This window comes from Symphalangus syndactylus, chromosome 8 (genome assembly GCF_028878055.3).
Source record: "Symphalangus syndactylus isolate Jambi chromosome 8, NHGRI_mSymSyn1-v2.1_pri, whole genome shotgun sequence".
NCBI lineage: Eukaryota > Metazoa > Chordata > Mammalia > Primates > Hylobatidae > Symphalangus > Symphalangus syndactylus.
Window position 1 is genome coordinate 140,996,812 of NC_072430.2, and position 23,043 is coordinate 141,019,854.

At 43.8% G+C, this 23,043-nt stretch overlaps 1 protein-coding gene across 8 annotated transcripts in view; it reads right to left on the reverse strand.

The window, feature by feature from the left end:
- Positions 1-23,043, reverse strand: part of IQCA1 (IQ motif containing with AAA domain 1) — a 178,892-nt gene that overhangs the window by 121,007 nt on the left and 34,842 nt on the right. For all 8 annotated transcript variants that reach the window (XM_063645773.1, XM_055291068.2, XM_063645774.1 and 5 more), the window contains one exon: positions 17,081-17,286. In XM_063645773.1, the coding sequence (XP_063501843.1) occupies positions 17,081-17,286 (206 nt within the window). The remainder of the gene's footprint in view (positions 1-17,080; positions 17,287-23,043) is intronic.

The following is a 23,043-nucleotide window of genomic DNA, read 5'->3' on the forward strand; positions in this document are numbered from 1 at the left end:
AATGACCATCTCTGGAGTTTGCAGTGATTTAGAAAGCAGAGCTACTACAATGATCAATCTTTCCCCTGAGGTCCAACACCGAGCTTCAATAGGCCTCACCATTTCAGACTCACAGGACAGAGATTTATCTGTGTTTCATCAAGTATGAAAAATATGTGGATGGAGGGGTTTCCGGCCGGTCCCCCCCAAGTCATCCAGCCACCTCCATTAATGTCAGCAGGCTCATAAATTTTTCCTGCGTTCTAAAGAAAGCAGCTTGTGCCACTGCACAGAAGCCTCCAAAGGTGGCAGCTGCTGCCTATAAATTCACTTACACTCAATAAAGGCAACTGACTGCACATGGACTTAATTACCACGGCCCTCCTTGGGAAACTGAGGGGCTCACTATTTCTCAAAGGAGAGGAGCAAAAAGTGTTACGCGAAGCAAGGCAACCTCTTAGCGGCACATTACAAAATCTGATTTATTCATTGATGTTTCTACTTATTACCGGGATAGTTTTAGCAGTTATCACTCAAGACTGAAGCATCCTTCTTGATTCGAAAGTATTATCTTGAATTCTCCTCAGGCTTGAATCCTACAGGAAGCTCCCTATCCAACTTCCTATTTTTTTTTTTTTTAATTTTATTAAAAGGAACAATATATTACTCAGCACACAATTGGCTATTTTGGTTCTGGTTACTCTTCTACTCAGAAAATGGGATGCATGCTTTATTTTCACCTTTCTTAAATATTTACTTGTGTAGAAAAATGAATACCCAGGGAAGAAGAGAGTACCTTAGGAAGAGATGGAAAGATTTTCCCGTTAAAGGCACTGTCATCCCTTTCTCTTCACTGACCCATCGTTCAAAACCTGCGCCATCATTCACCCAGCAACCCGTCCTCATTGATAGGAGCAGGTCATTCCCTTTTCTAAGTCAGGAATCCAGAAAGCTTAGGAAAACAGACATAGGAGGAAAGTTAGGTTAGCAACATGTTCAGTCATTTACATTTGAACTCACTTCTTATGCACCACTTTTGAAAAGAAGTAATCTTTTACAAGTAGCAACAAGAGTGAGTTGAAGAAAAGGACAACTTTAGGGTCTAGAGGCAAACTCTGAAGATCTCCCAGCCTTATTTGATCAAGTGCTAAATGAATATCTACCATATTTATGAAACACAAAGGCCTGATTGTTTCTGCTCAAAGCAACACATACATGTTGACATACCTCTCCAAACGACACAGAAATTAAGAGCTTGCTAGAACAAACCGAATGGCTCTATATCCAAAGAACAACTCTGTCCTCTGCCGCAGATGCGTTGAGTACTGTAAAGAGTATGACTCCCAAGTCCTCTTACTTCCCCAGCTACGGTGACTGCAGCAGAGATGCAGTAGATTTGAGGTCCTCCACTTTCCCAGGATAGCACCAATTTTAATTTTTTTTTTTTTTTGAGACAGAGTCTCACTCTGTCGCCCAGGCTGGAGTGTAGTGCTGCAATCTCAGCTCACTGCAACCTCTGCCTCCTGGGTTCAAGCGATTCTTCTGCCAAAGCCTACTTAGTAGCTGGGATTACAGGTGCCTGCCACCACGCCTGGCTAATTTTTTGTATTTTTAGTAGAGACGGGGTTTCATCATGTTGGCCAGGCTGGTCTTGAACTCCTGACCACAGGTGATCCACCAGTCTCGGCCTCCCAAAGTGCTGGGATTACAGGCATGAGCCACCGTGCCCGGCCCAGTTTTTTTTTAGTGGTGTCCTTCCCCTCTTTAGAGTGATTCTCTGCCCTGGATGGCATGCAGAGGGTAGCAGTGACTGCTTAGCCCATGGGTTCTTCAGGTCATGCCCCATCAGCAGCAGCAGGGAGCTCGCTTATCACTGCATTCCAGTGGGATGGACAGAAAAGCACAATAGAGGGTATGATGGACCCAAGGGTGCAACCTGGAACAGCCTGCGGGCCCATAAAAAGAAAATCCATTCAGTGCATTTGCCAAAGAGCCCCGAATCTGTCTTTCATCATGACTTGGCGCCCGGATAAACCAAGAGAGCCTAGAGCTGCTGGATGTTCTTAACTTGATTTACTGTGACGACCGACATCAAAACCTGCAATTTCACGCGAGCTGTGCACCTGTCCCTAAGGCTTCAGTGAATAATGCCTGGACCTTAAGTTCTCATCCCACTTCTTCCTCTGTTCAACCTAATATCTTTTCCACCAAAGCAAACAGTAGAAAAAGTTATTTTCCTTCTCATATGAGTAACCTACACATGGTTCACATCTCTACAGATCACAGCTGCTTCAGAGAATTTACTAAAAATATAATTACACAAGGAATTCAAAATAATGAGCCTCTAACTCACCTCTCTGTATGTGACCATCAGTCTCCCTCTGTCTTTCTAAAAGCTCTTTTTTCATGCTGAAAGTAATTCATGCTCCATGCAGAAAACTTGGACTATAAAGGGAAAGAATACATACAGCCATGGTCCTCAGAAGATATCTATTGTGAACCTTCAGGTGGCTTCCTTTGATGTCCTTAGAAGTCCTCAGAGAGAACAATTCTGAACTTTCTCCTGAGAAACAATTCTAGTTTTACACAATGCTTGTGTTTCAAAGTCTTTACTCACCCAGATTGTAGTTCTCAATCTGCCAGTAACTAGGCAGGTTTTTAGCCAAGTTACCTGACTTTTCTGAGTCTGCTTTGTCATCTATAAAATAATTGGGGCAAGCTGTAGCCAGCTTTCTCAAATCCCGCGATTCTTCTCCTTCTCTCTTTGTCCCCTCCTCTGTCTTTTTGTCTTTTCCTTTTAACTACACAGAACCATCACTATGCTCTGCATAAAGATGCTAAGAAGTAGGAGAGAGGCAATTAGGAGTTAGGAAAGACCCGGGTTCCCAGGTGGCACACAGTGAGCCGCGTGACTTTGTGCAACCACCATCTATTTCCAACAAAATGACACTGACCACCTACCACTCCTCTGCACCACGTGGCTGAGGACATTCGTGCTGGCATGTTTGGAAGAAGGAGACCCACTTGTGTCGTGGGAATCAGAAACCTGAATATGAATTCCAGCCTCGCCTCTTATGAGCCATGAACCCTGAGAAAGCCACTGAGCATGTCGAAGCCTTGGGTTCCCACGACAGCTTCCTGGGGCAGCACCTGGTGCTGTGCCCCTGCCTGGCAGGAGCAGTAGAAAAATGCAAGTTCATCTGAGAGAAAGGACCAGCTTTTAAAGGCGTGACTAGTGATGGGAGGTGCTGCAGGCCTGAGAGCTCGGAGATACTAGCAGGTTGAGCATCAGGCTGGAGTGGAGGGAGGAACGTGAAGACACGACATTCTGTCCGAAGCTCTCTGGATAGTGAGTATGGTCGCTCTCGCTATTTGCGGATTAGCTCTCGAGTTCGACTGGCATCTACTGAGAAGATGACAGACAAGGAATCTGGAGGTCTCCCCAGGTCCCGCAAGCCTTCGAACGACAAAGCTGAACTCGCAGAACTGTACACTGAAAGGGGAGAATTTTACTGCATTTAAGCTGTATCTTAATTTTTAAAATGAAAACAAAAAAAATAACGAAGGATTTCAAGACCTCCTCCAGAAAGAATGTGCATTTGCTGGCAATCCGGAGGCATGCTGCTCACCTGCCCTGCAGACTCAAGCACATTGTGTGCTGTTTTTTTTTTAATTTTTAGTTTGTCTGCCCTGTTATTATCCCCTCAGCTGCATGCCCACCCCCACCCCTGGCAGCCCTTGCTCTCCGCGCCTCCACCACCAGCTAGCCTCTCCTTTTGTGGGTCGGCAATGCAGCATTTTGACTGTGGGAGCCAGAGAAGCTGTGTACAGCTGTGAATGCAAAGGCCCCAGACTCCAGAATAAAAACATGGGGTACTATGGATATGGGAAACATCCAAATTGCAAGTCATTTATCTGAGAATCTGATGGACTTCCTATAGGTTTAACATGATTACTGAGGGTGTATCTTGTGCCACATATTGTTCTAAGGGCTTTATACCTACATATCTATATTACTCTACCTATGAGGTAGGTACTATTACTACCCCTACCTCCTTTTTAAGATTAGGAAATGGAGGCACAGAGAGCTTAAGTAACTGGCTCAAGGTCACACAGCCTGCAAGTGATAGAGCCGGGATCTGAACCCAGGCAGCCTGGCTCTAGGGCCTCTGCTCCTCTGCATGTGTGTGGCATTTGCAATGCATTTGTTGATTAGAGATGCAGAAGACACCATCACATCACAAGACTGAAAGCAGTGGCTGGTCTATACCCTCAATCAGGCTCACCTGCTGAGGACCCCCGATAACCTCAAGCCCCCGAGTTTTCCCAGGCCACCCCACTTCTGACTGATTATGTGTTGGCTTAAAAGATGGAATGTGGCTACCTAATTTACATCACTTTTAGATTCCTTAAGCTTACATGAGTTAAAAGAGTCTGCTAAAATCAGACTAGCAATGCCCCTCGGCCAGTGCCAGAGCTGCCACCTGATGGGAGTGGGGTACAGGGTGAGTGTTTACCTCCCTCTGCACTGAAGAATGAGCTGGAAGTCAGGCATATTTTCAACAAATTAAGTAACAAGCGTAGGTAGCGGAGAAATGGCAATGCTCCACGATGGTGAAATTTGGAATTTTCACTTGGAAAGATCCTGAGGCCTAGAATCAGTCCCAGGGTCCAGAGATGACAGTCACTCAGCTGGCTCCAAAGCCCGTGGGGAGATGAGGAGAGGCTGCTGCATCTTCTGTGGCAGGAGCCCGCAGACCCAAGGCTGGCTGTGGGCCACGCAGCCCACCTGGGTTTCAGGCTTCTCTGTTATCACACCGAGTGGCTGGATGAAGTTACAGCCGAGACCCCTTTACGATACTTTAACATGAAGCTTATTGATACATCCTGAGACCTAGATGGCAGTTCAAGCCATGAGAAATACCAATCAGAGCAAAATGTTTTCTGACAACAAGTGTACTCATGAGTGCTCTGTCCAATATGGGAGCCACTAGCAACAAGGGGCCATCTAAGCTTAAACTAAAATGAAATAAAATGAAATGAAATTAAAAATTCAGATCTTCAGTCACCCCAGCCACCTTTCAAGTGTTCAGTAGCCACATGTGGCCAGAGGCTACCACACCAGACAGTGCACATCAAACACGTTTCCACCACCGCACAAAGTCCTATTGCACAGCCCTGGTCTAGACAAATACAAACGTCTGTAATTTCTTCCTTCATTATGAACACTATTCATGAATGAAAGGGATTATGGTGCTCATCTCACAGAGCTGTTGAGAGTTGTAGTAGACACTGAATAATGATCCCTAAAGATACTGAGTGCTAATCCCCAGGGTCTGTAAATGGTATCGCATATGGAAAAAGGGGTTTTGTAGGCGTGATTAAGATCCATGAGAGGGGGAGATGATTGTGGATTAGCCAAGTATGTCCTAAATGCAGTCCTAAGTGTCCTATAAGAGAGAGGTAGAAGGAGATTAGACACACATAGAAGAGGACAAGGTGATGTGACCACAGAAGCAGAGAACAGAGCGATGTGGCCACAAGCCAAGGAAAGCTGGAAGCCCCCAGAAGCTGGCAGAGGCAAGGAAGGGAGCTTCTAGAGGGAGTACAGCCCTGCCAGCACCTTGATATCAGTCTCCTGACCTGTGAACTGGGAGAAAATAAATTTCTATTGTTTTAAGCCACCAAGTTTGTGGTAATTTGTTACAATTCAATAGCAAACCAATAATAGGGTTAAATTAGTTAATGTATAAAGCACTTCAAATTCCCAGTAGAGAATTACAGAATGAGTGCTCGGTAACTGTGAGTCTCTATTATTATTATTATTGTTGAATACACATCTAACGTGTCCAACCACCAAAATGGTTCTAATTACAAGGGAGGCCAGGGGCGGGGTACAGGGAAGGAGCTCACACTTGAGTTGTGACTCTGGGAGTAGGAGGTAGGGCCGAAGGTTTAAGTAGAGGGCATCAGTGTTTGCTTGATGAACAACTGAAGCACGTCCAAACCCAAATCATGTTCCTTAAATTGCAATATTTGACAAAAATAGCTATTTCAAATCGTTCATCCAGTACAAAGAAAAATAAACACAACTATCACACAATCTAGAAAATTCTAGGCCTGTAGAGCTTAAGTGTGAAGCAAGAAAAAACACACCAGAGTGGGGGCAGGAAGTAAAATCCAAGAGAATTAACTAAAAGACTACAAGAACTAATGTGAGAATTCCCTTAGGGATGCACAAACTATATACAAGTATGCAACCAATAATAAGGAAAATATTTGAAGAAAATCTCATTCAAAACAGAAAATGTACACATAAAATGCATAACCTCAACAAGTAATTTGTGGGGCCCAAGTATTTTATTGGCATCACCTCATTTGACCCCACAGCATCAGAGAAGTGATGCCCAGGGGCTCCCAGCCAGCAAGGGGGCATTTGCTGGCAGAAAATGGGCAATGGGCTGCTGGGGACGGTATCGTTTTTCTCACTGTTGCTTTCTTTCCCTCTCTTTCTGGCTTTCCTATAAGTCAGTTAAAAAAAAAAAAGACAGGCCGGGCATGGTGGCTTATGCCTGTAATCCCAGCACTTTGGGAGGCTGAGGCAAATGGATCACCTGAGGTCAGGAGTTTGAGATCAGCCTGGCCAACATGGTGAAACCCTGTCTCTACTAAAAATACAAAAATTAGATGGGCATGGTGGCGGGTGCCTGTAATCCTGGCTACTCGGGAGGCTGAGGCAGGAGAATTTCTTGAACCCAGGAGTTGGAGGTTGTAGTCAGCCGAGATCACACTGTCGCACTCCAGCCTGGGCGACAGAGCGAGACTCCGGCTCAAAAAACAAAAAAAAGGCAAATGATAAACTGAGAAGTCATTATTGCAATAATTCAGAAAGCTTTAGCATCTGTAATACATATATAGCTACATTTTAGAGATCACTTAAAGAAAAGAACACCCAAAAGGGAGGTGGATAAATGACTGGGCATTTTACAATGCTTGTGACGAACAAACCAAAAGACTATTTAACCTCCCTATTAATACAACACACACAAATTAAAAGATGACAGACATACCATTTTTCTTTTATCAATTTGGTAAAATATTTAAAAAGATCACAATCAATTAATTAACTAGTGCATCCATGCAATCGAAAGTGAGGCCATCAAAACAAAGATCGTTTTCCTTGGATGAATATTTTAAGGACAAGCAAAATCTCAATGTTAAATTTTTACAAATTGGAGAAAGAATTCCTAAAACTGTAATTAAAATATACATATATATGTGAGAGAAAAGGACTGGAAGGAAATTTATAAAGAAATTTCATGGTAGCTATCTCTATATCCTCACAGATGATTTTAATTTTCCTCTTTAAGCTCTATCTTGTGAATGTTCTACAATGAATGTTACTTTTAACATTGGAAAAAAAACTTCACATACAATAACGTAAGAATTGACTTAAAAAACAACCCCTTTTGACAACTGTAAGTGCTGATTCAATGAGATAAGCGAAGTATTCCAAATCGTGGGCGTGCATATTAACTGTAACTTTTAAGAATTTGTTGAGCCATCATTGTGTGTCCTATTGGAATTTATCCTGAGGACTGACCGTGTTTCATGTTTCAAAAGACAATATTTGCTTTTTATTTGCCTTTGATTTAAAAAAGCAAGGAAAGGGATTTTATCAAAGTCAATCAGATAAGTGTAATCCAATTCAGGAAAATAAATTCACCCTTGACCTTCCATTACTTCAAAAAGAGGCATTTTTACATCTTTGTGAAGTCTGCACAGCACACCCACGAGGATGACTCTCACTGGACTCCAAACTGTCAGGTCAAGGACACCGGATAAAGTGTTCTCAAGGGACAGGCCAGTGAGGGCTGGATCTTCAAAGGGCGTCCATAAACCCTGGGACAACTGAGAACGTGCTCCCAGGATGATATCCAGAGCTGCTCCCGTCTCCAGTGACCCTGCCAGGACCACAGGCGGGGAAGCAACTCACATCCACGGCCAGCCCCGTCTCCCTGCCCTTTTGTCAAAAGATGGTTGCCACGGGTGCCCAAGGTATTATACTCACTGACGTTTCTAAAATCAGGGTGTCTTAATGTAAAATCAACCCAAATAGATGGCCTTTCTTTGTCCTCACATACATTTTTAAATGAGGGTTTTTATTATAAAAATAACACTTATTTTCTCTACTTCTAACAGTACAGAAAAATATGAAACAAAAAGTAACCCCACGACTCTAGCCGCTAGAAGTAGCCATGCTGACAGTTTCTAGTGCATCCTTCCTGGAATTTCCATCCATCTGCAAATATATATTTATTTTATTTATTTTTTGAGACAGAGTCTTGCTCTGTCGTCCAGGAGAGAGTGCAGTGGTGCATTCTCGGCTCACTGCAACCTCCACCTCCCGGGTTCAAGCAATCCTCTTGCCTCAACCTCCCGAGTGGCTGGGATTACAGGCATCTGCCACCACGCCAAGCTAATTTTTGTATTTTTAGTAGAGATGGGGTTTCACCATGTTGGCCCAGGCTGGTCTCGAACTCCTGACCTCAGGTGATCTGCCCGCCTCAGCCTCTCAAAGTATAGGGATTACAGGTGTGAGCCACCATGCCTGGACTGCAAACATAGATTTAACAAGTTAAATGTGTTTGTGAATATATACAATATATATATTTTATAGCATATTTGGGGTTACAGTTGTACATAGTGCTTTCAACTTGGTTTTGCCACTTAATAAATTAGATTTTACTCTGTCTATATGAAAGTAAAGAATCATTTCATTTACAGAAAATATATTTTTGGATACCTATTTTCTGACACACGAGAAAATGGGGGACGTTCCTGATAAGGGAAACTCATGAACATTGAGCACACAGCATATAATCCTTGTTAATTATGGAAAGGACAGTTTTCGGTGTAAACCAAAGTGATTTAATCAAAAGACTTAATTCTTTTGAAACAATGCCTTTCTACCTGCATTTCCATGATTGCAACTGCACAAAATCATCCCAAGTATATTTTCTCCAGACCCAATTATGTAATTGAATAAGAATGAAAAACTGTAATACCATTGGCTTATACCATTGGCTTGCACCATTCACTGCTTATTCATGAAATTTATATACCAGTTTCATCCTAGTACCAGGCACAGTCTTAACGGGACTTGCAGTTTACATGGGAGAGGGGGCATCTGAGTGAGCAGTGGTTACAGCCTAGGAGAAATGACAGTGGCCCACACTTAGAGGTCTAAGCACCCTTCATCTGTTCACAACTCCGTGAAACAGGGACAATTCTTGTCCTCATAACACAGATGAGGAAACTGACGCATAGAGAAGCTAAATGACTTGCCCAAGCTTACACAGCTATTTTGCGGGAAGCAATGGCTCCAGTTTACATTCCTAATCATTGTGCCAAACTGCCTGGAGGAGCAAAGTGGAGGGGCTCTCAGAGCTCAAGGAGGAGACAGAAGGAACCTGGGAGGGAACAGTCAGGGGGCTTTCCTAACAAGTCACTCTCAACTTGAACAACAAAGTAGTGGGGCAGCACGGTGAGGGAAGGAGAGAGAGGAGTGGGGGTGGGGACCCTGAGCCCTTGGGCCCCATGCAGTAAGGGCCTCGGTCAAAGAGCAGGGTGAATGTTGAGACCCTAGCAGAAGCCCTAGAGTGGCTGAGGAGAATCTGAGAACTTCAAGGCGGTGCTCATCTTCCCCCCTTGGCAGCATGGTGTGGGGTTGATGGTAGCAAAATGGAGGGGACCTGCTGGATAGGCCCCTGAGACCTGGGCCTGGCACCATCTATGCTGATGGGGGAAAACCAGCAGCCAGCAGAGCCGGGCTCAGACCCAAGAGGCTTGGATTGTGGGTGGCCAGTGCCTGGGGACACGTGGCAGAAACCATGGGCTGCAAAAGAAGCCCCCAATAGACCAGGTGGGCCAGACCAGTGCAGCCATACCACATGGCTGCAGAAACCCACCAGGGGCCAGGTACGGTGGCTCACACCTATAATCCCAGCACTTTGGGAGGCTGAGGTGGGTGGATCACTTGAGGTCAGGAGTTTGACACCAGTCTGGCCAGCATGGTGAAACCCTGTCTCTACTAAAAATACAAAATTAGCCTGGTATAGTGGTATACACCTGTAATCCCAGCTACTCGGGAGGCTGAGGCAGAAGAATCACTTAAACTCAAGTGGCAGAGGTTGCAGTGAGCCGAGATCACATCACTGTACTCCAGCCTGGGTGACACAGCGAGACTCTGTCTCAAAAACAAACAAACAAACAAAACAGAAAACAAAAAACCACCAGGGTATGAAACCGTGTGCCTGGCACTCTTTGCCCCAGCCACTAGCTGTTGGTGTAAGGATATGGAATTTCCTTTTACAGTCAGATGCAGTAAGAAGAAGAAAAATGGGACAAGATTCTTCAGAGAGAGACATTTAAATTGACTTCAAATTTACCCACGAGAGACAGTTAACCTGAAAGAGATTACTTTAAACCAGAAGAGACAGAGTCACCTATAATTAGCAAATGCAAGTCTTCCCTCCCCCACCGCTTTTTAAAATTATTTATTTATTGTCTTTTTTACTGTGGCCCATTTTTCATGAAGATGCAAGTCTTATACCATAAGCAGGAGTGGGAGTCTGAGAACGAAGGCAGCATGGGAAAACCGGGTTTTGGTATTCTGGATAACAGAACACGATATTTTAAAGAACAAAAGCATTGGCATTTTTGCTGATATACTACCATTACTGTGATATATTTCTAACAGCTTTATGGAGGCCTGAGTGATATACAATAAACTGATCATATTTCAAGGATAGAATTTTATAAGTTTTGACAAATGTATACTCTCATGAAACCATCCCCAGAAAGCAAGGAGGAAAGGGATGGAGAAAGGAGGGGTATGCTCACATCGATACCGCCTGCTCAGTTAACAGCAGCCCTCTGTCTCCATTCATCACCATCAGTACAGAATTTACACAACATCAAATTCCTCATTTTAAATACTTCTTCATTCAAAATATCCCATTTTGCTATAAAATATACCTGATAAATAAGACATGGAAAGAAAACCCCACAAATGTAATCAATTTTGAATTTTTAAAAGTCATCACTTTTAAAATTGTATTGTAGGAAAAGATGGAACTCTCAGTCAAAAGCATGTCATTGAAGCAAACATTCGTAAAGAAACTTTGATATAAAATTGAAGTATTATTGAGGAGATAGTGGATTAGGATCCCACATAAAGTTAACACAAGAAGTTTATAGTAGTTTAGATTTTTGTAAATCACTGTAAAAGTAATTGATATGTATTAGATATCTATTGCTGCATAACAAGTCACTCCAAGCCTTAGCAGCTTGAAACAACAAAGACATACTGTGTCACAGTTTCTGGGTGGGGAACCAGATGTGGCTCACTGGGTGCCTCTGCTTCAAGGTCTCTCACAAGGCTGCCAACAAAGTGCTGGCGGGGACTGTGGTCTCATCTGATGGTTCACCTGGGTTGAGGGGGTCGACTTCCAAGTCTATGCCTGTGGTTGGTGGGCAGCATTTAGTTCTCAGGCTGCTGGAGGGGGCCCTCAGCTTCTCGCTGGCTGTTTCCTGGGAGCCTCCCCCAGCAACCTGCCCTGTGGGCCTCTCCACTGGGCAGCTGACACTACGGTTGCTGACTCCTCTGAGCCAGCAAGGGAGAAGGCAAGTGAGAGAACAGGAAAGGTGAGCAGGATGAAAGTGATATCCCATCACTCTAGCCGTATCCTTGTCTTTGGAAGTGTTACTAGGTATAGCTCACACTTCAGGGGAGGGATCACTGCAGGCCAGCTTACAGGCTACCTGCCACAGATATCTTTTAATAGAATCTTCTGAGAGAAAGTTCGATTTTTCTATTGCCAACATTTAAATTCTCTGGTCCTGATGAGCTAACCACAGTTGGCATCAGAGCATCTTGAGACCTGATGTGATATGATGCAATACCCCATCAAGAAAACAGATGGCCAAGTCTGCCTTCTATGGCTCCTGGGACTGATCATAACAATCTGCCCTCTTTTCTTCCCTTCTTGAAATAAAATTGATTTAAAAAACTCTTCTAATTAGGTTACCAACAAAGTGTTCTGCTCTGTAGAAAAATTCTCTGATGAATACCGGTTACAAACCATCTTTTGTAAACAAGTTTTAACTCATTTAACATTTCATTTAACAGCATTAAAGAACACCCTTAAATATGAATACACCTGGAGGCTTGTATTTAGAAATGCCTGGAGGCATTTCTAAAGAGGTCTTCATTTGGCCCCTCCCACTTGAATGGCATTTTGGTAGTTCCCTTGAGGAATTCTACTTCTAATAGGTAGAGTTTCCAGTTCCTTTTTTGCAAAGTTAAGTGTTGTTCCTTTGCAAACAAGCTGTTTCCTCCCTGAAAGTGTTTATAATGCTTTACTCTTAGAGTTTTGAAAGTTCATCAAAATCTACCCATCTGATAAAGTCTGGATGCCCCCTCCAAATCTCGTGTTGAAATGTGATCCCCCCTGTTGGAGGTGGGGCCTGGTGGGAGGTGTCTGGGTCATGGGAGTGGATCCCTCATGGCTTGGTGCTGTCCTTGCTATAGTGAGTGAGTTCTTGCAAGATCTGGTTGTTTAAAAGTGTGTGGCACCACCCCCCGCCGCCAACCCCGCACTCTCTCTTTGGCTCTTGCTCTTGCCATTTGACATGCCTTCTCCTGCATCACCTTCTGCCGTGAGTTGAGTTAAAGCTCCCTGAGGCAAAAAGGAGCAGATACCAGCACCTTGCTTCCCGTAAAGCTTGTAAAGCCTTGAGCCAATTAAGTTTCTTTTCCTTAGAAATTATCCAGCCTCAGATATTTCTTTATAGCAATCCAAGAACCACCTAACACACCATCATTTCAAGGAGACCTGGTGGCCAGGTGTCTAGTCCCAGGAATCAGCAGCTGCCTCAAAGGATTATGACCGGGAGGGACCATGATCGAGAATCTCAAGCTTCTTACAAGTAGAGAGGCTGGCTAGATGCCAGAAGGGAAGGTTGTTTCTGGGTCCCCTGGCTTTTGGACAGTGTTAGGTAAAAAGAGCACCCTAATGGCGCTGGTTCCGGGTCCTAGTTCCGGGTTCTTCTTCCTCAATGCGAGCCCGCCCAAGAAAAACCAATCAGAGAGGGGTGTTTTTCCCGCCTTGCTCTAAGCCCCACCCCAACCAATCACAAACATCCACGCAGCCTTCCTGGGCATAAAAGAAGCAAACCCCCCACCGCTCTCTCTCTCTCTGTATCCTGCCCAGCCCAGCCTGCTGCCTCTAATAAAGATCTCTTGGCCGAACCGGTGTAGCGTGGTCTGAGTCTGAGCCTACAGAGTCACTCTTTCATTGGTGCCGTGACTCGGATTTGGACTCCCCACCTCCAGCGGGACCCCAGTCGCCCTCAGACTCAGACCAGGCCCCGGCCGGCCTTCGCCCAATTTCCTGTCCGCCGAACAGCGCATCCCCCGGCCAGCCTTCGCCCAATTTCCTGTCCGCCGAACAGCGCATCCACCACCAGCTCCTGTTTGGTAAGTCCCCTTCCGTAGTCTGCCGCCTAGTCCTATACTGTGGCGACAGACTCCTGCTTTCCTTCCTCGACCCACAGGGAACTGAGTTTTCTCCCTCTCCCCCTCGCTCTTCCGGCCTGAGCCTCCGCGCCATACTGTTGGCGACATACAAAAATCTTGGTACCAAGTGGCTCACGGTCCCTCAGCCATCCTGTTGGCCCTTCAGTCCCTTCGCCTTGGTGACGACCAACCGACGGCTCTGAGCCTGGTTACAGTGTTCGGCTAATTAGGGGACGCCCTCTTAGCCATCACTGCCCCTTCCCCCGCTATGGGAGGCTCCGCATCCCTGCTGGCCGACTCTCTCCTAAAATGCCTTCTAGACAATCTGGCTACCCTAGGCCTTGCCGCTGACCTCAAACCTAAACGCTTGATCAAATTCTGCATGCAAGATTGGCCGACCTACCCCTTAGACAACCAAAATGAATGGCCCCTTATGGGACCCTAGACCCTGAAATTCCCCAGGGCCCTTACAATGATTGTGTGCATGGGAGATTGGGCAGAGATCCTCCATATTCCTAGCTTCTCCTATTAGACGATAAGCCTCACCTCTATGTGTCCCTGTTAACCCTAACCACAACAAGTGTCATGGCTGGCCTCCACTCCAAAAGCCTTTCCCAACCCTCTCCCCTTCCTACTTCCGATTTTAACCCTGCTGATGAACCGCCGCCATATCACCATCCCCAACCTCGCCCTTCCGCCACCACACCGCCGCCAACAATCCCCGCCCCCACCTCCTCTCCGACCCCTCCAACTTCCCCTAAAAACCCGTCCGCCTTCCTCACCCGCCTTACACAGGCACCCCAACAATCCAACAACATAGACCCCAAAGCATTTCTTCACACAAAGCTTCCCAGACATTCAGACCAAACTAAAAACAGCTAGACAGAGGTCCCTTTACCCCACAGACTGAGATCCTCACAAAGTCTACCACAACCATGACGAGCAGACAAGGACGCATAAGTGCCAGATGTTGGCTCAGGCCTTCCAGGCCTCAGCCCAGCCTATCAGACGCCATGCCTCTATGTCCACCACTCACCGCCAACCCCCTGGACCCTGCTTTAAATGTGGGAACAAAGGTCATTGGGCTCATGAGTGTCCTAATCCCAGGCCACCCAAAAGACCGTGCCCCAAGTGCCAACAATCCGGCCACTGGGCGACCGACTGCCCCAGCTCCCTCAGGGGAGCTGGGCCAGACCCCGTCCTAAAGCCGATCTCATTAAGTTGGCAGCCTACGACTGACAGGGCCCTAGGACCTCTTCCCGACACACACCATCACCATGCAGGAGCCCAGGGTGCCTCTTGCGGTGAGTAGGCATCTCGTCATTTCCCTCCTACTTCCTCGGTTCTGCAGGAGTATTAAGGCACTGTCTCCACCTCTGGCCCTCCTATGGTCAAAGTAGGGGGCCACCCCATGCAGCCAAAGACCACCCTGCCCCAACATGCTCTCATAAGTTCCTGATCATGCCCCAGTGCCCCCCTTCCTTTCCTCACACTTCCCGGTGTCTCCAGCAACATCTCTCAAGCTGCTGAAGACCTCCTTCAGCAGCTAGACTCCCCCTCTATTTCTGTCTCAGTACAGCAGTCTTGGCTCTTACTTCTACAGGAAGGAATCCAACTCTTAAACACCTCTAACATCTCTCCCTCCAACTGCTTCCTATGTGCCAGCCTCAATAAACCGCCACTTATTGCTGTTCCTGTCTCTCTCCCGAACACTACTAACACTACCAGTCATTTATCACTCCCCAACATCCCCTTAATATTCGATGTTCCCCTCTTCAACATGTCCCAGGCCATTACCTGCTACACAAACATCCTAGAATCCCCTTCCTTCTGTAATACCACCACCTCATACCCTAACTCTTCCACCCCCGATGGATACTTCTTCTGGTGTAACCATACTCTTTACAAAACAATCAACTCCTCCATCAATGCCACCTGCTTCCCCATCACACTCCTGCCACAACTTACCCTCCTCTCCCTTTCCGAAGGGACCATCGCCTTCAACCTTAACCACCATAAATCAGGCCCCAAGAAAAAGACGTGCTGTCTTTATACCTGCCATCCTTGGCCTCTCCCTTGCAACCTCCCTTCTAGGCTCCGCTCTAGGGGCCACCTCCCTCAGATACGGAGTCTCGCAGGTTAATGAATTAAAGGTACACCTAGAATCCACTATTGAACAAACTGCGCAGTCACTAGCCGCCCTGCAGCGACAAATCACCTCTTTAGCCGGAGTAGTCCTCCAAAACCGCAGAGCCCTAGACCTCCTGACAGCTGAAAAAGGAGGCACATGCATTCTCCTCCAAGAAAGCTGTTGTTACTTTATTAATGAGTCCCAGGTTGTCGAGACCAACATAAAAAATCTTAATGACATAAGACAAAAACTCCTCGAAACAAACACAGGCTACTTACTTTGGGACACTCTAAAAATGCCTCTTTTAGCTTGGGTCCTACCCTTTCTCGGACCCCTCCTAGGAATAGCAGCCTTTTGTACCCTCCTCCCTTGCTTAATAAAGTTCATGCAACAACGAATCTCCTCCTTATCTAACCAGACTTTTAACCAGCTTCTCATTAAGCACTACCAACTCCTAGCAACCGAAGACGACGACCAGCACTCACCTACCCATGGCCTCCACCTCCAGGACCTGTAATTTCTTAGATTTCCTGCAGGCCCTCCAAGAAGATACGTGGCTCATAGCAGATCCTTCCCTGCCACACGGATGGCTCGAGTCCATAGATGACCTCTACTTACAAGGGACATCTTTAGACTTCACACCCCGGGAGGTGTTCACCTTCAGCGCCGTCTTTCTTGGCCTCCTGCTGTTGCTCTGCCCCTACAGTCCTCCAATATCCCTTCCCCATGACACCCCCATTCAGCAGGAAGTAGCCAGACGAACAGTAACGCCCACCCCCCCCAACTTCTTAAAAAACAAAAAAGGGAGGCATGTTAGGTAACAAGAGCACCCTAATGGCGCTGGTTCTGGGTCCTAGTTCCGGGTTCTTCTTCCTCAATGCGAGCCCGCCCAAGAAAAACCAATCAGAGAGGGAAGTTTTTCCCGCCTCGCTCTAAGCCCCACCCCAACCAATCACAAACATCCACGCAGCCCTTCTGGGCATAAAAGCAGCAAACCCCCCACCACTCTCTCTCTCTCTGTCTCCTGCCCAGCCCAGCCTGCTGCCTCTAATAAAGATCTCTTGGCCAAACCGGTGTAGCGTGGTCTGAGTCTGAGCCTACAGAGTCACTCTTTCAGACAGACCTGGCCTGTGAAGTCCTGCCATCCTTGGGCTATGTCATGTACTCATTATATTCCAAGCCATGTGGTCACATAGGCACTATGTGGGCCATTTTTCCATATTTAAAAAAATTAATTTCTGAATTCTTAGCCTTGGCACTTCACGTTTCTAAAATGAAGCCAAGAAACCTCATGACTCTATATCAATAGGCTTCTGTGCTTAAAAACATACAATAACCTCAGCCACTAAAGAACAGACTGGATATGTCACGATGTAGCTCATGTTCACCTGCATTCGATGAACCAATGCCAGATCTGGTCTTGAAGGTTCTCCTTGATGTCCAGGCCTTCTATCAACTTTAGGTCATTCTTGATGGTAACCAGGGCTTCCCTGTAGTCCTCTTCATGCTTTATCTGCACCTCATTCCGCAGGCAGTCCACCTTTTCAGCCTGGATTACTGTAGCACTGACTTCATTAAAGAGAGGAGGTGGATTCTGAAAATACATACAAGCAACAAGGTTTGAGGTCATAAAAGTTACAGTTGGTAAAAATATCAGAAACTAAACAAATGTGTTAATATCTTCCATAGTGTCTTAGCAAAGGCAAATAAGAAATACAAGCATCCAGAGGAAGCAAAGCTAACTGAGTGCATTTACTCAGTGTATTTAATCCAAAGTCCCTGACATAATGCTTTATGTTCTTTTGTTTTGAAGTTTTCAGCTTCAATATGTTTGAGGTTTCTCTCCTGTCAACAACATAGATATGGATTAAAAAAACTCAATCTGAGAATTATAGAAAAGAAAAATTGTATCCATTGTACAGAAGAAACATTTGGAGATAATCTTCTCAAGTTTTTTATCTAACACACTTTCTTTTTTTTTTTTTTTTCTTCCTTTCCCACCTTCTGTTGGATTTATGTAGTTTTGTTCATTCTTGTCATGTAGTGGTTTAAAAATTATACAACTTATTTTAATCTTCTACTGGTTATCTTAAAATTTAACATGTTACTTAACATCTATATTTCTATCTGTCTAGAATTTATCATAATCTAGAGCTTCTTTGAACAAGTATAGGACCTATGCATGTGTTCACTTTTCTTCCCACAACCTCTCATTTTATAATATCATAGACTGTAATTAATTTTGAAAAGCAAGATATGTTTACATTTAACTATGAGATGTCCTAGTTTCTCTGTTTACCCTTTGCATTAGTCCATTTTTGCACTGCTATAAAAGAATACTGGAGGGTGGGTAATTTATAAGGAAAAGAAGTTTATTTTGGCTCACAGTTCTGCAGGCTCTGAGAAGCATGGTGCCAGCATCTGCTTGGCTTCTGGTGAGGCCTCAGGAAGCTTACAATCATGATGGAAGGTGACAGGGAGCCAGTGCCTCACGTGATGAAAGGGAGCAAGAGATAAAGAAGGGGAGGTCCCAGACTCGTATAAACAACCAGATCTTGTGTGAACTGAGAGAATTCACTCATCACCAAGGGGATGGTGCTAAGCTATTCATGAGAGATCTGCCCCCAGGATCCATTACCTCCCACTAGGCTCCACCTCCAACACTGGGAATCACATTTCAACATGAGATTTGGAGGGGACAAACATCCAAACCATATAACCCTTGTTCTTCTTTTTTGTATTCAGTTTTCATTTTGCTGAAGTATGTCCTTGAGTGTAACGTTCAGAATGAATATGTACAGCCATAAATATTATAAGGACTTGCATTTCTAAAGATGTCTTCATTTGGCCCCTCCCACTTGAATGGCATTTTGGTAGTTCCCTTGAGGAATTCTACTTCTAATAGGTAGAGTTTCCAGTTCCTTTTTTGCAAAGTTAATTGTTGTTCCTTTGCAAATAAGCTGTTTCCTCCCTGAAAGTGTTTATAATGCTTTACTCTTAGAGTTTTGAAAGTTCATCAAAATGTATGTAGGTGTAGGCATTTCTTCATTCATTGTATTCTCCTTTGGTAGGTCTATTCAATATAAAGAATTGCCTTCAACTCTTCAAGTTTTCCTTCTATTATTTCTTTTTGTCCATTTCCTTGTCTGCAATAAACATTAGATAAATGCCAGACCACCAGATTGATTTTTCATGACTCTGAGCTTTTATATTTCCCATTCATCTATTTGCACTAGGTGATAGTGCAAATAGGAGAAAAAAAATCACTATGTTACAGTACAAATAGGAGATTTCTTTAGCTTTATCTTCCAGAACCAATTTGACTTTCAGTTGTGTGTATCATTTGGATTATTTAAATTTTGGAGTGGTTATTGTTATTGTTTTAATTTTTGGCATGCTCTTATATTCCCAGAATAGTTTCTTATTTTATACTTGTTCCTTTCTTATTTTTTGTAGACACTATGGCGAACGCTGTTGTGATTCTGGTCATTAGGACAGGCTGTACCAATAGCTAAGTGGGTGAAATCCACGAATACTAGGGAGCTCTGGAGAAAAGAAACGTCCAACGGTAAGAGAACAACATTAAAGTCCATTTTGAAAGCTGTGAAACAAGAATATCGCAAAATTCAAAACTCTGTTTAGAAAAGACATTAGCAAAACTATAAACTTAAATCAATTACTTGGAAAAAATCATTATCTTAAAGATTCAATTCATGTCCTAAACTTAAATAAATTTTAAACGAATTAGTTAAATGTAACACAAATGTACACACACATATACACACACTCTCTAAGAAATACCTATGAACCTCTAGAGGTGTAAGGGATTTCACAATGAAGATGTCATCAAAATACAGTGTCCACTCATCCCATAAAGTCAGTTAAAAGAGAAAAGGAAACCACACATACCATACTTTGTAAATATATGCATTAGAAAATCGTAAGGAAATTTGAGCCAATTTTCTAAGTTTAGTAAAATGAGAACAAACAACTTTGCTTTTTTGGAGACAAGGTCTCAGTCTGTCACCCAGGCTGGAGTACAATGGCACAATCTCAGCTCACTGCAACCTCTGCCTCCCGGGCTCAAGCGATCCTCCCACCTCAGCCTCCCCAGTAGCGGGAGTACAAGTGCACACTACCACACCTGGGTAATTTTTTGTACTTTTTGTAGAGATGGAGGTCTTGCCATGTTGCCCAGGCTAGTCTTGAACTCCTAGACCCAGGCAACTTGCCCGTCTCTGCCTCTTAAAAGTGCTGGGATCACAGGGGTGAACCACCATGCCCGGCTGAGAACATACAACTTTTATGATGCTAGGAAAAAAAACCCTAAAAATTACTTTTTAAAGTAATATAAAAGCGAATATAGAATGAGAATTACAGAATCATTTTAAAAAACAATGTTAAAAACAAATGATCATTAATTACCTCAATAAAGGTACTCAAAAGCATGACTTTTCTTTATATTATTTTGTGTCAAAACTGAACATTAGGGGCTGGGCGCGGTGGCTCACGCTTGTAATCCCAGCACTTTGGGAGGCCAAGGCAGGCGGATCACGAGGTCAGGAGATCGAGACCACAGTGAAACCCCGTCTCTACTAAAAAATACAAAAAATTAGCCGGGCGTGGTGGCGGGCGCCTGTAGTCCCAGCTACTCGGAGAGGCTGAGGCAGGAGAATGGCGTGAACCCGGGAGGCGGAGCTTGCAGTGAGCCGAGATTGCACCACTGCACTCCAGCCTGGGCGACAGAGCAAGACTCCGTCTCAAAAAAAAAAAAAAAAAAAAAAAAAACAAAACTGAACATTAGGAATTTCCTTTATATAATCATTAAAAATATCCAATTCTTATATCGTCCAAGCAATGTTTTTCATTCCTAGTGCTTACATCTTAAGTGTGTAAGACAGAAGCATAAATTCATATAGAGACTTTAATCTCTCCAATGGCTAATTTAGTTTTCACGGAGATATTAAAATGGATCTCTGCAATAAATGACTGAAATTTTTTTTTTGCCTCTGATGAAAGTGTAAAATTGTTTTGAAGTCTTGTATTAATAATGTCACAATTATCTACTGTATAGTGTATCATCTGATGTTGCTTTTCTCCAAATTATGTTGTTCCTGTTGTTATTTGAAGATTTCCTTCATAGATGTATACAGACAAACTATATTTTACCTGAGTCTTTTCTCCTTTCATCCCTAAAAATGAATCAATGAGCAGGTGACTCTGATTTGTGTCTTGTCAACAGCCCTATACGAAGTGTCCAAGAAACTTCCTAATACCTCCACAATCCACGAGTGCAACAAAACACTCAGCTGTCATTGGATTTTCCTAATAGCCCCTTGGCATGGTTCTCGTCTTACATATTCCTGTACTGCATTTCTTTATTCATCTCCACACCTATTTTTATTTTATTTTTATTTATTTATTTATTTATTTTTTGAGATGGAGTCTCACTCTGTCGCCCAGGCTGGAGTGCAGTGGCGTGATCTCAGCTCACTGCAACCTCCACCTCCTGGGTTCAAGTGATTCTCCTGCCTCAGCCTCCTGAGTAGCTGGGACTACAGGAGTGCACCACCACGCCCAGCTAATTTTTGTATTTTTAGTAGAGACAGGGTTTCACCATGTTGGCCACACATCTATTATTTGAGGTAAGAATGAGGACATGACTATCCCACTGAACAGATGAGGAAACAGAGGCTCAGAACTCAGTGACTTTCCCGTCATTCCATGTTAATGAAGAATCCAGCAATGAGGCTTCCTGGCTCCTTTAGTGCTGTGTTTCTCCTATTACACCATGCTGTGCTGTTAATATGTGTGTATTCATGCATGTTTCTTGATATAGACTTTCTCTGACAAAAATACATTTGGGTCATTTGTGGCTCCTTTCTCCGGTTGCTTTTGAATTTAAAGGTTATAACATATTTAGGTCCTATGTTAATGAGCAGCTTTTCCTTTGGGCTAAAACATCTTTTCCTCTTTAGCAACTTTGGTCATGCAGAATTCAAATTTGTTAACTCACTGCATAAACAGCAACTCATTTAAAAATAAATTACAAATATTAAAGGGAGATAGAGAACACGATAGTATACTATATATTGAAATACATCAGCTGTAGAATAATGCATCTTAATGAAGGCTTCCCATGTGAATAAACCATTATATTTACAAGCTTTCCATAGTTAATGACCCAGAACTGGATAACGAAACCTACATTTATAGCAAGGTCCTCTGTCAGCAAAAATATACATATTAATAATTGATGTTGCTGTAAAAATAGGACATAACGTGATGCCTCCTGAGTTTGTGGGGAAATAGGACTACATGGGCCATTAACTTAAAATGCTTATCTAATGTTCGATGGGCTTTGTCTTTAAAAATCCTTCTTCAAATTAGTAAGAGAAAATGGACATTTGTCCAAATGAAAGTCTGTTCAATTTATCAGCTGCAAATATACTTGCAAATAAGTGACTGAATGCTGTTAACTTTCTGGGGCAGCTTGCTGTCTTGCTGGAGTGTGCTCTTCGTGGCGCTTTGTCGTTACTGAAGGCGAAGAAGGAGCAGGGTAGACATCCATTCCCAGCAAATGACCATCCTGTGAAATTTCTCGCCATCGTCAGTGCAGAGATTGATGAGCACCGCGGCCCCCCGGACACCTCAGTGTTCATTAGGAAGCACTTAGAGGCGCGTGTTCGGTTAGATCATTGGGCTCGCCACATGCCCTGGTTCTAATTTTGCACATGGAAGACCTCACACTGCAGAATGCACAGCTCCTCAGTTGGTTCATTTCAAGATCATGCGAAGAGGGAGGTGTTCTTTAGTTTATTAAAATCAGCCATTTTGTTTCATCATTTCATTTCAGAGTAATATATCTACATTTATGTATCTGTGTTTATACAATATACCTCCTCATAAAGATGAACCCAGCAGGAGAAGTGAAAAAAGATAGTACAGATAGCTAGAGCTGATGGTTTAGCTCAGAGTAAAGTTATGGTAAATCTTTATCTTAGATGCAACAATTTTAGTGGGCACAAAACTATTAAAGAATAAAAAATGTTCTAGCCTGTTAAGCCTAATTTCTAAAAAAATTTTTAGTATGTAAAAAACATTGCTTTATTAGGAACCAGGTTATAAGCGGTCTAGTTGTGCTTATAATTAATTAGTGGTGGGCTTTTCATCTGTTACTTTTGTGCACTACTGTCTTTAAAAACATATTAAAATAAACACTTTGATGGCATTTATGGTTTGCTAGGCACTATTTTAGGTGGTTGAAAAGTATTAACTCCCTTATTTCTCAACACAGCCTTATGCTACTAGGTAGCATTATTATCTTCATCTTATATATGAGAAAATTGAG